Here is a 12,720-nt window from a genome sequence, read left to right as displayed (position 1 = left end):
TTTTTCAAGCAAAGCACCTCTCGGTGAAAGCCGGTGAAGACTTGTTGGCCTTTCTTTCCTTCTTTGTTCGTGCTCTTGGCCATAGCATGGAGATTCCTACAAAGATCTCCACTGCTCGTAACATGGTCAATTATTCCTCTGCAAGTAGTGGTGTCTCCCGTTTCCTTGTCTGCTCTCTTTGTAGAAGTGTTTACGACACAGGAAGTTTGCATACCCGGCGATGCCCTTTTATTAGGTTTGCGAACAATCCTCACAGACAAGAGCACCCATGCGGCAATTCACTTTTTATTGGTAGCAGCCTCAAGCCTGTCCTCGAGTTTCCGTACAACTCAATTGTCGAAACGTTGAAGAAGTTCTTTGTTCGTCCAACATTCGAAACAGAAATCGAAGAATGGAGACGTGGACATGTGGGAGAAAGCGTGTTTTACGATATTTACGATGGTAGAGTGTGGAACAGTCTTGTTGATTCAGCTGGAGAACCATTCGTAAATAAAAGTCGATCATTAATGGTTTCATTGAATGTTGATTGGCTTCAACCTAGTGATGGTATGCATTACTCTTGTGGTGGTGTATATCTCACAATCAACAATCTTCCAAGGAGTTCCAGGATGAAGGTTTCCAACATCATCCTGGTTGGTATGATTCCTGGGCCTGGCGAGCCCACGGATGACCAGCTCCAGAACTTCATGCGACCAATGATTGCAGAGCTGAATACCTTGTACGGAGGTATGATGATGCCAACGTACCAAAACAGAAACGGTGAAATTGTACGTGTTGCTTTGATGTTCGTTAAGTGTGATATACCAGCAGCTTGTAAAGTAGCTGGGTTCATGGGTCAATCCGCGCACAAAGCCTGCAACAAATGTTCGACTGTATTTTCGCGAGTCAGTACTGGTGCGAATTCAACGAAGCCAGATTTTTCAGACTTTGACGATGAGCATTGGATTCTGCGAAACAATACCCAGCAGCGCCAAGAAGCATATGCTTGGCTAAATGCCACTCACATTACGCAACAACGAACCCTGCAGACAAACACAGGAAGTAAATGGTGTGAACTTCACCGACTAGAGTATTTTGATGTCGTGAGATTGACAACCGTTGATCCCATGCACAATTTATTTCTAGGTACGCCAAAACGAATGGTTGAAGTTTGGGTAGATCACTGGCTGCTTACCACATCGGATTTCAAAGCCATGGCCGATGAATCAGCTTCAATTATCATTCCTTCACAGTACTGTAAAATCTCCAAAGGTATACAAATATAAAAGAATTTGTACTATGATGAATCTGAACACTAATTTTTTGTTAAAAAAAAAAACGAAAAAGGCAAGATTGAAAGTATCTTTAGTAATATGAAGGCCGATGAATGGAGAACGTGGTGTGTTGTGCTTTCGCCTTTCCTATTGAAGCAAAGATTAGTCGGTGAACATTTCATCAATTGGATCAGATATGTAGAAGCAGTAAGGTTGGTGACTGGTCCTTTAATCACAACAGATGAAATTCAGACAGCACATTCCTTATTTAAAGAATTCGGCAAGACATGTGTTCAACTGTATGGCAAAACAGCAATAACACCAAACATGCATATGCACATGCATTTGAAAGAATGCTTTTTGGACTTTGGTCCCTCTTATGCCTTTTGGCTCTATGGCTTTGAACGCTTGAATGGCGATATTAAAAAAATCAACATCAATTACAAGACAGGCTTTGAAACCACGTATGTTACTATGCTTAAACTATTCATACGCAAGACATCATTCATTCATTACCAACGCTCATTAACACCAACGATCAAGGCATGCTCCTACTGATCAACTTCATAAGGGAAATAGGCGAGGTTACGAATGACGAGAGTGGTTTAACGCCATTTGATTACTCTCAGTTCATAGACGGACCGAGTCTATTTAACTTGACAATCACTGGTAGTGAGCCTCTGCCACCACAAGCCCTTCATTCAAAAATCAACATCAAACAACACAACTTATGCATCGGACATTATGAACTTTTACAAAATTACTATATGGATACTTATGAAATACCTATGCCTAATACGATCACTACTACTATACAATCATTTAAGAAAATTAATTTGCTTGGACAACATTATCAACAAGCAAACAACGATTCATCATCATCACACATTCAAGCCATTATGAACAACCAACTACGAATTGGCCAAATATCATTTTTTTTCTCTCATTCATTCAACAATTCCATTCATTATTTTGCATTCGTCAATTGGTACAGCCATGCGACTCAACATTTTCCCACATTTGATGGTACTGGCATCCAAGTGTGGAAGAACCAATTTGATCCAGTCTCAAGCAACAGCATACTTCCAATTTACAGAATTTTCAATCCTGTTGCCATATGCCCATATGTTGATGATCACATTCTCACTCTCGCTCTGCCAAGACGAATTTTTATGTAACAAATATACCAAGTCATTAAAACACTATTATTATTTTATTATATTTTTTACTAAAGAACCATCCAATATTTTTTTTTCTTTAAAAATTTTATTCAATTTGTAAAGAGACAACAAAATAAGAAACAAAAAAGAAAGAAAGAAAGGAGAATACCTACTGCATTGGATTGGCACCAGCGAAGGAAAAAGAAGAAGAAACAGAGGTTGGAAAACCAAGACCAGGAGAAGAAAAAGCCCAGGAAGGAAAATCAGCATCGTCGAGCTTGTTAGGGAACTCCACCTCAACATTTTCTATTATTCTTCTAATAGTTGGTGGAGCCCCTTTTTCTTCATGGACTCCTTGTATTTTTGTTGCAACTCTTCGTGGAATTGCACCACTTGTAGATTAATTAAGGTATGTTAGAAAATGAAATTTGTCAACAACATTTTACTTACTTCGTCGCTCCTAAATGATGGCCTTTTGACCACGAACGTACGGCCGTTCGCGTCCTCGGGCCCATCTTCTTCATCTGACGTCTAGTCAACAGTCAGAATTTTGCCAGCGAACGGAAAACGGGCGTCGAACGCTGAAGGGTTAGCCATGTAAACAGATCTCCTGTTAGAGAGTTTCTATCATAAGGTGTTAATGTAAGCATTTTCTATATTTTATAATATAATCTTCTAAATATTAAATACTCACCGTATTTACACGGCTACGACAGGTTGTTTTTGGTGAAACAACTGTCTTCCCCTTGGCTTTGCTCATCAAATAGGAATACTTGCTCCTGATTATGGTGTGTATTTGCGAAGTGGTGAGCAAATCAAAACGACGATGCTTCCTGACTTGCTCACATAACAGAGCCTTGACCTTTCTGTTGTTCTTGTGGGCGAAGGTCACGTCCAAGACAAATTCGCTTCTGCGACCAACAACGTAATCACGGTAGTATTCTGCTAAATAGCTCTATATGACAAAGAAAGGCATAAAATATAGTTATTAAATTACAATTACTAATTTGATAAATCTGTTCTAGACTTACACTACATTCTTTTTTGGCCTGGTCGACCTCAGCTTCTGAAGCTCGCTGCTGCTGTTGCTGTTGCTGTTGCTGCAGCAATTGTGTCAATTGCTGTATCTGAGCAGCCATTATCTCTGGTGCGAAACCAGAGGATGCTCGGATGGCTTCAGCACCAAAAGAGCTCTCCAAGCGAGGAGTTGTAAAGCTACTGAAGCCTGCAACAGGAACAGAAGCAGAAGCAGGAGCAAGAGCAGAAACGGGAGCAGGAACAGGAACAACAGTGGATGATGACCCAGCAATGCTCATAGAAATTCTTGCCCTTTTGGGAGCATTGCTGGGGACACTGATAGGGGTGGCGACGCGACGAGACATTTTTTAAAGTAAACTTTAAGGAAGAAAAAACAAGAGTACAAAATAAATTGAAGATGTATACAAAAGCAAGGTAGTACTTTATTTGTTTTACAAAAAAAAAAGCAAAGAAAGGAAAAGAAAAAAGCCTTTGGAGTTGAAGATAATACATTTAAATAAAAAAAAAGAATTTAAACTGTTTATGAATAGCCTCTCTGAGTGTTTCAATGGTCAAACAATCTTAAAGAAAACTTGTTTTTAATTGATAGTAGGTAATTGTAACACTGGTGAAATGAGGCTATAAAAAAAGTACTTTTTTTTTTTTTTCTTTTCTCTTCCTGGTTCATCTAAAGCAAGGTACTATTACTTTTACTAAATATCCTTCATAACTAATAGTTATTATAGATGAATGCTGCTGCTTCTTTTTTTCTTACTTGTTGCTTTAAACTTAGCTAGTTTCTTGTCCTGGGCTATCTAAAGCAAGGTATTATTACTTCTATTACATAACATATATACACTACCTCAAAAAATTGTTCATTTTGAACCGCCTTTTACACATTTCGTACTGAATCTGCTTCGCATAATCTCCAATCAGCACTCAACATAAACCATTATGAAGCACTGCTTCTCAGCTCTTTACTACACCGTAATCATATCACGTGCTGTGCATAAAGGCTGGAAAATATGCAATCGAAAATCAAAATCAAAATGAACAATTTTTTGGTTTTTTTTAAATATGAACTAAATTTACGGCTATGTTCCCAAATAACATAGGACTAACTCGTGACTGTTATCATAGTTTTTGCCCGTGACTGCTTCTGCTATTCCAAGGCAGCCCTGGTCGATTTTGTGTTTTTTTTGCTTTACCATTGTAATCTCTCATTGCTCCAGCTCGACATTCCAAGTAATGGTGAATCGCGAAATTTCAGAAACCCAACGAAATGCAATTATTTCTGCTTTAAGAAGAGGAAAGTCGTACGATGTTATCAGCAACGAGTCACATGTTTCTAAAGGGTCTATTTCGAACATTGCGAAAGAAGCAGACCATCACTCCGTATTGCAAGCAGGTCGACCCAAGAAACTTAACACGTACGACGCGCGCCTTGTATTGCGTAGGTTCAATGCTGGTGTGTACAAGTCCGCAGAGCATGCTGCCAGAGACTTAAGGGGCTTAGGCTCGGATATTTGCAGCCAGACCGTGCGAAACCTTCTTAAAAGCTCCAAATTTAAATCTCGACGAAAATCAACAGCTCTTCCTTTAACGCATTCTGCCAAAAAGGCACGCCTTCAGTGTTCCAAGAAGTATAAGGATTGGACAGAGGAAGACTGGAAAGGAGTAGTCTTCAGTGACGAAACAAAAATTAATCGTTTGGGCTCAGATGGTAAACAATGGACTTGGGTACAAGAAGGAAGGCCTCTTCAGGTTCACAACTTCCATCAAACTCATAAGCATGGAGGCGGTAGTATACTACTTTGGAGCTGTTTGTCAGCAAACGGAGTTGGATATATCACTCAAGTGCTCGGAGGCTTAGATTCAGAGCTGTATTGCAAGATTATGATGGAGGATATGCTCCCGTCATTAGAAGAATACGATATGTCAAAGGATGACATTATATTTCAACATGATAACAATCCAAAGCATACATCTAGACTAACACAAAAATGGTTCGTATATAACAAGGTGCAGCTACTGGATTGGCCAGCATATTCACCTGACTTGAATCCTATAGAGAATTTATGGGATTACTTGAAAGTCCGGCTGTATGCTTATGAAACTGCACCCTTAAGTATGAAAGAATTATTTGAACGGGTTGCAGATATTTGGTACAATGAAATTACAAAGGAATACTGCGAGCAGTTAGTATGCATCATGCCGCAAAGATTACAACTTGCTTTGAAAGAAAAGGGCGGTGAGATTAATTATTAGCTAATAAAATAAAAAATGGCGACAAAAACCCAAAAAATTGTTCATTTTGATTTTGATTTTCGATTGCATATTTTCCAGCCTTTATGCACAGCACGTGATATGATTACGGTGTAGTAAAGAGCTGAGAAGCAGTGCTTCATAATGGTTTATGTTGAGTGCTGATTGGAGATTATGCGAAGCAGATTCAGTACGAAATGTGTAAAAGGCGGTTCAAAATGAACAATTTTTTGAGGTAGTGTAGCTAACAATTATCATAGATACATGCTGCTTCCTTTTTTATTTGTTCGTATAAGCTTAGCTAGACTTCTGGCCTATCTAAAGAAAGGTACTATTACTTCTACTACGTATACTCAATAGCTAATAATTATTATAGATACGTACGACTTTGCTTTGGCCTTTTACTGTCTCTTTCTCGCCTTTGCTTTGGTTCTTGAGTACTGATGTTTTTTCTTCTTTTGTTTTGAGTGCCCAAGTCCTTGAATCTTTGAATCCGTGTGTCTTTGCATCCTTGAGCTTGGCTTTTTTTTTTCTTGTGAGAACTTTTTGAGTTCCACGAGATTAATCGATGTATTTTTAGATTAGATAATACTATTTTGATGACATTAGGTAAGTCAAGTAAGCTTTTAAAACGCTACAAGCAAAGAAATACTGTATATTATTGTTATTTTATTCAAATAAAAAAAAAGCTATTTTTATAAACCAAATCCCTATTTTTTTGTATGTATAAAGCAATATTTATTGCAATATGAATGGTCAATAAAGAAGTATATAAGCTATATGAGTGGTCTATAAAGAAGTATATAAAGCAATATGAGTGGTCAATAAAACCTGTATATAAAGCAATATGAGTGGTTTATAAAAGACCAAAAAGACAAATAAAGCATTGATTTGAAAAGTATCATTGGCTGCCGAGCACTATTAGATATCAAATGGATAATAAACAGGAGCCATAACATAACTGATGGAAGTTGCGTCTTGCGAGATCAGTTAACGAATAAATGTACCAGCAGTCTCCTGTCTCTGCCACAAATCTTGTAACATCATTTAACCAAAAGATTAACGACGGTTTAAACGATTTGTGGCAGAGACAGGAGGCAGTGCGTTCAACAATCAGTTACCCGATGTCTTACGATTCTAAGATATTTCGCAAGATTGATAATATTTCTGTTAACAAATTTGCACGATTATTTGCAGTGTCTATTGTCAATATCTCGACAACAAGAAACGATCCATCTTTAATTTTTTTTACCATTGTATTCGTCGTATTTTATTCTATTAATACGCCAAATTTCAGCTCTCCAAGATAATTATTCACCATTGACATTTCGATATGTCGAATTCACAATTACATGGAACAGGGGTCAATTCCCCTGCAAATGTCAGTTCCACAACTTATGAACAGCTTCTACCTTTGTTTTTTCAAGAGTTTGAAAAAATAAAAGCTCAAGTTCAAGAACATGCCAACATCTTACCAGAAATTAAGAGATTACAAGAGCACATTACTAACCTTGAACGCCGCAATGCCGAATTAGAACTGGAAAATCGTCGCCTTCGCGAAGTTCTGGACTCTCGTCAAAATGGACGCACTACAGACACACCAGTTGCAAGTAAAAAAGACTTTCAAAGCATTTTGGAACACTCCAATGGTAAGTCATCTGCAAAAATGTTGACATCCACGCCAAATGTCCCCATTCCAGCTGCTGGATTAGGCACTGAATCGTCCGCCTGGGCTATGGTCGCCCGTAAAGCTGCTCACAAGAGGCCTACTCCTAAGCGTCGTACCGTGGAATCAGCTGCCCGTGGTTTCCAACCCATAACCGGCCCTGTTGGGTTTGGTCATGGGGTAATTGGCACTTCAGGCTACGATGGATAAATCATAATATATACAGCTATAGCGGAGCTTAAATAACCATCCGAAAATAGAAACTAAGATTATAAGGCACGGAGAATCGAATGGCGCTGTTTAATTTTTGAAATTCCGAACACATCCCGATTTAGTCTAGAATAATGGGGCGTTTCTTATGTGAAGCACCTTTGTTCCAAGTTAGTTTTTACAGTGACTCCCAAAACTGTCCTAATGTTTTGTAAGTTTGTCTTTTACCGTCAATTGTGCGATTACTGATTGCGTAAAGTATGCCTTGTTGTACCTCATTTGAAAGCTGTGGCGGTGTAGATGTACGTGGTACAGACTGCTTCTCAATTTATGTAGCACAGACGGAGATAATGAATGTAAAAAATGACCGGTGCATTGGGACAGTTTTGGGAGCATATTGAAAAAATCAGAATATCTACAAAATATCCATCAACAACTTGCATACAATCACCAAACTGAATGTATTAGCGCCGCAAACGTATCCGATGTCCTAATTAACATCTGCGGAAGTTTTAAACTCCTACTCGGCTATAACTCGCTCATTAAATCTCAACGTGAAACAAGTCCCAGGAGATATGGTATTTCAAGCTATTACTTTCCTTAAACAAGGTAAGTCGGTTCGGGAGATGGAAGAATTGACGGGTTTAGGTAAGAGTACGATTAGAAGGCTCCGAAAAGCCCATTGCTCTAGTGTTATGAGGCCGAACGGGGGTCGATCTAAGGTATTGTCTGCAGCTGATGAACATTACTATGTACGCCAGCTCACCAAAAATTGTGTTCCGAGTGCTGTGAAGGTTACCAAATGTCTTGAAAACGATATTGGAAAGAATGTAGGTGTTGAAAGAGTTCATAAAGTCCTTCGAAAGTCAGTCTTAGGCGCGATTGAGAAGCCAAAGAAGCCATTACTCAGTGCAAAGAATATCCGCAACAAACTTTCTTGGTGTATTGCTCACAGTAACTCGACAGTAGATGACTAGGAACGCGTTATTTGACCAGACGAGACAAAAATAAATAGATTTAATTTGAATGGACACACCTAGGCTTGGATTCGATCAGGGGAAAGCCTCAAACGCCATCACGTGAAGATTGCTGTTAAACACGATGAATGCAATATCATGCTGTGGAATGCCATTACCTATGCTGGAGCCGGTTGGATGTGCAAAACCAATGGTAATATGGACAAAGCAATGTACAAAGAGACCTTGGAAGGTAAGTTGGAGTGTACGATAGAATATGGTGTCGATAAAGTAGGCTTCGAACGTCATCAGGTGATTTGCCAGCATGACAACGATCCTAAGCATACTCCAAAAGTAGTAAAGTAGTACCTTCAAAAACGATTTTATAATGTTTTACAATGGCCTGAACAATCTTCTGGCTTAAAGACTACGGAAAACATGTCATCATTGGTGAAAAGGAGGCTTAATGACTATGAAACTGTACTAAAATGCATGAATGAGCTTTATGAACGTATAATCAAGTTTTATAGGAGCTTATAATGCCGGAAGAGTGATAAAAAGTTACAGGAAGTATGCCACAACGTATACGTAAGTATATTTAGAACAAAGGACGTTGGTCAAGCTATTAATAATAAATAAATAAAGAAATTGTGATTTTTTCAATATGCTCCCAAAACTGTCCCAATGCACCGGTCATTTTTTACATTCATTATCTCCGTCTGTGCTACATAAATTGAGAAGCAGTCTGTACCACGTACATCTACACCGCCACAGCTTTCAAATGAGGTACAACAAGGCATACTTTACGCAATCAGTAATCGCACAATTGACGGTAAAAGACAAACTTACAAAACATTAGGACAGTTTTGGGAGTCACTGTATATCATTTGGTACATTAGGAATTTTCAAAAACAGCAAGCACCATATACAGTGGGTCAAAAAACTGCACCAACGCAACTCAGTTTTTCGAAAATACCAGTATAACTTTGTCAGTTTAACAGTAAACATTACGAAACTTGGAACAAAAAGAGTTGGGTCATTATGAATTGAGCACTCATATTTTATTCTTGGATTTGAAGAATAATTTTATATATCTGTATTTTATAAAATATTTTCAAGATTATGAATTAGGTCATCTACTGATGTCTTCTTAATTTTATTAAATGTATATAACGGAAATACATAACTACTGTTAACTAATTTTTCACTTCTATGTATTTTATAGCTTATTTCTAAATTTTTTAAAAACCTTGATTTATTTTTATCATATATAGTAAATAATTCACCTATATAGTTATTATCAATTTCATTGTTAATGTATTTTTGATAAATATTTGAAAATGTCATAATTGTATTTCTATTATCTAATACTAATGATTTATATATATAAGAATTAGTTGATAGATTAACATATTGATTTTTTATTTTTTCTATAGATTTTAAAACTTCACTATTTGCATCTGTTTTAGTATATTTATTTCTTTTACTTCTAATTTCTTCATCATCAGACTCCTGCATATCAATATCTATTTCTATATTAGTTTTTAAATTATCTAATACTGGTTCTTCTATATCATCTTTATTACTATTTTCACTTTCACTAATATTAGTATCATTATCTTCTTTAGCATCATTTATTTGGCTAAGGAAATCATCATCTTCTAATTCATAAACTTCATCTTCATTATTAAAAGTGTCTGTTTTATTATTTTCTTCCTCATTTATTTGTTTATAATGCTTCAAACAGTATAAATCGTTATCAATATACCAATTACCTGTATCATCACAGCTCTGAATAACGCATTTATCATGTTTTTTATATATTGTATTTATTATATCTTCATATTTTTTATTTTTTATTTTTAAAAACTTTATTTTTTTTCTAAAAAATTTATTTTCTTTTATTAATTTAATATATTCAATTCTTTTTATTTTGATGTATTGTTTCTCAATGTTATCTGATATCATTTTTAATATATTTATATAATTCATTTTTTATAAATTCAATCTTTTAAAAAGTTTTTCCATAAATTATACTCTCTATTTTTTTTACGCCATTGATATTCTTTTAAATGTAATACTATATCTTTTTTATTTCTATTTCTAGGAATTATACTTTGTTTTAATCCATTCCAAGCGCCTTCAATTGTGTTCGTATGAGCTCCCGTATTTGGGTCTTTAAAATGTTTCTTATGGTTAACAGTTTTATGTTTATATCCTATTTTATTTAAATTATTATAACCTTTCCAACAATCTGTATAAACTGTTGTGCCTTTATTAACATATTTTTTAATAATGTCATTAATATTTTCTATATTTCTTTCTTCAATAGGAACTAAAAACATTTTTTTATTTTCATTCTGTATTTTATTTTTTAATCTACTTCTTTGAATACCTCCTACAGTAGCGGACAAAACTGGTGCACAAAACTTTTTTTCAGCTTTTAACTACCATTACTTGCTCATGGTAATCGAAATAGCTATGAAACTATATTAGAAGAAAGATATACTAGCCATTGTAATTTATGTGCATTCTTAGCATGACATTGTTAAAACTGAGCGAGGAACATGCTTTTTATTTATAAAATTTTACATTTTCTAAAAACCGCAAAAGTGGCTAAAATCTAAGACTTTGTATAATCATCTCATCTCTTGATATCATCGAATATTCTTCTTGGCATATGCTAGTAGTATGTGTGTATATCATTTTCAATAAAAGAGCCCAGCTCTTTAACTATTCTTTTCCAAAGATAATCTACCCTTTTTGGTCTAGTGTCGTATCGTCATAGCTTTGCCTTCAATTGCCACCGGACATGCTTAAGAAGGCTTAAGCCGGGATTAGTAGTAACTAACCTCTTAGCACAGAAGCCCTGTTATCAAATATTGAGTTTGTGGCATGCCTTGACTTGTGCTTGGTGTCATTGTCATGCTGAAACGAGAGATTACGATATTTTAGACCACTATACCCTAGGCTTTTGTGGTATGTGGTAAGCAAAATACATGTGTATACCTATGACTTTATTACAGCATCGTATACTTGACACAAATATCTTGGTCCTCAATATCTAGTACAGCCTTAAAATGTAACAGAGCAACCAGCATGCTTCATTGTTTGATCACCGTAAAAAGATCGCTAAGGTTGCTCGACTTGCTTTCAATATTAGTGTATACTATCTGCACTCATAACATTCATGTTTTTTTCATTGCTAAATATGATGGAATTCCAGCCCTCTATAGTATGCGATGGTTTGTCGTGATACCACTTTCATCGCTTTTTTTGGCTTATACAGCTGATGAAATTCTTCGATTCCTTAGTTCCAGACTCAAAATCTAGCTTCCTACAGTGCCTTTTGACTGACAGTTTGCTAATACTGTATCCTAAGGACCTCAAAAAGAGCTGAGCATCAGAAACTGTGCGTAAAGGTCCTTGTCGAAACTTTAGGCGGATGATTGCATTAGTTATTTTGCTGACTACGACCTGTCGACTACCATGGTCACAAGCCTTGATGTTCTTTTCTTCCTTTCTTATCCTGTTGATTGTCCATTTGGAGATTCTTGCTATCCTAAAAAGATTTGCTGCCGTACGAACTAAGTGTATTCGAAATCTCAGAGATTCGCGCTTACAGTTACTTATTTTCTTAAGCATATAAGGCAAGTACTTTGTCATAGTGAATAGGGTGAAAACAAAAGGGGGAATTCAATGGGAAATACAAAATAAGCATGGGTTTATGTATTTTTCAAGAGCCACTAAAGCTCACTAATATACTGTGAAATCTGAAAGCAAACGGGAGAGATACGAGGAAAATTGAAGGAAGGCTAGACAAGTACTATATTTTTGGCGAAAATTGAAATATTCAGAAAATCACTAAAAATGATCTTATGCCTGAGGGATGTCCGACACAGTTCCCGTTTACATATCTTAATGTATCTTTTAGACTGCCTTTCAGATGGTATATGCCACAAAAGTCGCAGACATATGGCGGAGATGCAATACTGATTTTCATTTTTGTGCACCAGTTTTGTCCGCTACTGTATAATCCATGCACCCTCAACTTTATGACCTTTATTATATTTTCGTTTAGCAATTTTAGTTTCATCAATTTCAACAATTTCATTTCTTCCACCAATTTTATTTTTTGGATTAATAAGCTGTTTATTTTTAATGTATTTTCTAAATAGTTTACTATATCTTGT

General features: G+C 36.2%; 5 protein-coding genes across 5 annotated transcripts; 3 read left to right on the top strand and 2 right to left on the bottom strand.

The window, feature by feature from the left end:
* Positions 1 to 86: 86 nt before the first annotated feature.
* On the top strand, positions 87 to 2,431 carry RO3G_01193 (uncharacterized protein; the record flags this gene model as incomplete). The annotated part of the gene is made up of 4 exons (XM_067655784.1): positions 87 to 1,041; positions 1,126 to 1,251; positions 1,420 to 1,717; positions 1,825 to 2,431. 4 exons carry the CDS (start codon positions 87 to 89, stop codon positions 2,429 to 2,431), a joined length of 1,986 nt encoding a protein of 661 aa, XP_067511885.1.
* A 664-nt stretch (positions 2,432 to 3,095) lies between these two features.
* Positions 3,096 to 3,795, bottom strand: RO3G_01192 (uncharacterized protein; the record flags this gene model as incomplete). Its single annotated transcript, XM_067655783.1, has 2 exons — positions 3,096 to 3,368; positions 3,445 to 3,795. 2 exons carry the CDS (start codon positions 3,793 to 3,795, stop codon positions 3,096 to 3,098), a joined length of 624 nt encoding a protein of 207 aa, XP_067511884.1.
* A 3,233-nt stretch (positions 3,796 to 7,028) lies between these two features.
* RO3G_01191 (uncharacterized protein) lies at positions 7,029 to 7,571 on the top strand (the record flags this gene model as incomplete). Its single annotated transcript, XM_067655782.1, has 1 exon — positions 7,029 to 7,571. One exon carries the CDS (start codon positions 7,029 to 7,031, stop codon positions 7,569 to 7,571), a length of 543 nt encoding a protein of 180 aa, XP_067511883.1.
* A 575-nt stretch (positions 7,572 to 8,146) lies between these two features.
* RO3G_01190 (uncharacterized protein) lies at positions 8,147 to 8,893 on the top strand (the record flags this gene model as incomplete). The annotated part of the gene is made up of 3 exons (XM_067655781.1): positions 8,147 to 8,180; positions 8,307 to 8,536; positions 8,612 to 8,893. 3 exons carry the CDS (start codon positions 8,147 to 8,149, stop codon positions 8,891 to 8,893), a joined length of 546 nt encoding a protein of 181 aa, XP_067511882.1.
* Positions 8,894 to 9,125: 232 nt separating this feature from the next.
* On the bottom strand, positions 9,126 to 9,327 carry RO3G_01189 (uncharacterized protein; the record flags this gene model as incomplete). The annotated part of the gene is made up of 2 exons (XM_067655780.1): positions 9,126 to 9,149; positions 9,232 to 9,327. 2 exons carry the CDS (start codon positions 9,325 to 9,327, stop codon positions 9,126 to 9,128), a joined length of 120 nt encoding a protein of 39 aa, XP_067511881.1.
* Between the last annotated feature and the right edge of the window lie 3,393 nt (positions 9,328 to 12,720).

Source organism: Rhizopus delemar, genomic scaffold, assembly GCF_000149305.1.
Source record: "Rhizopus delemar RA 99-880 supercont3.1 genomic scaffold, whole genome shotgun sequence".
NCBI lineage: Eukaryota > Fungi > Mucoromycota > Mucoromycetes > Mucorales > Rhizopodaceae > Rhizopus > Rhizopus delemar.
The sequence above is the reverse complement of the archived record's forward strand: the minus strand, read 5'-3'. Positions and strand labels throughout refer to the sequence as shown.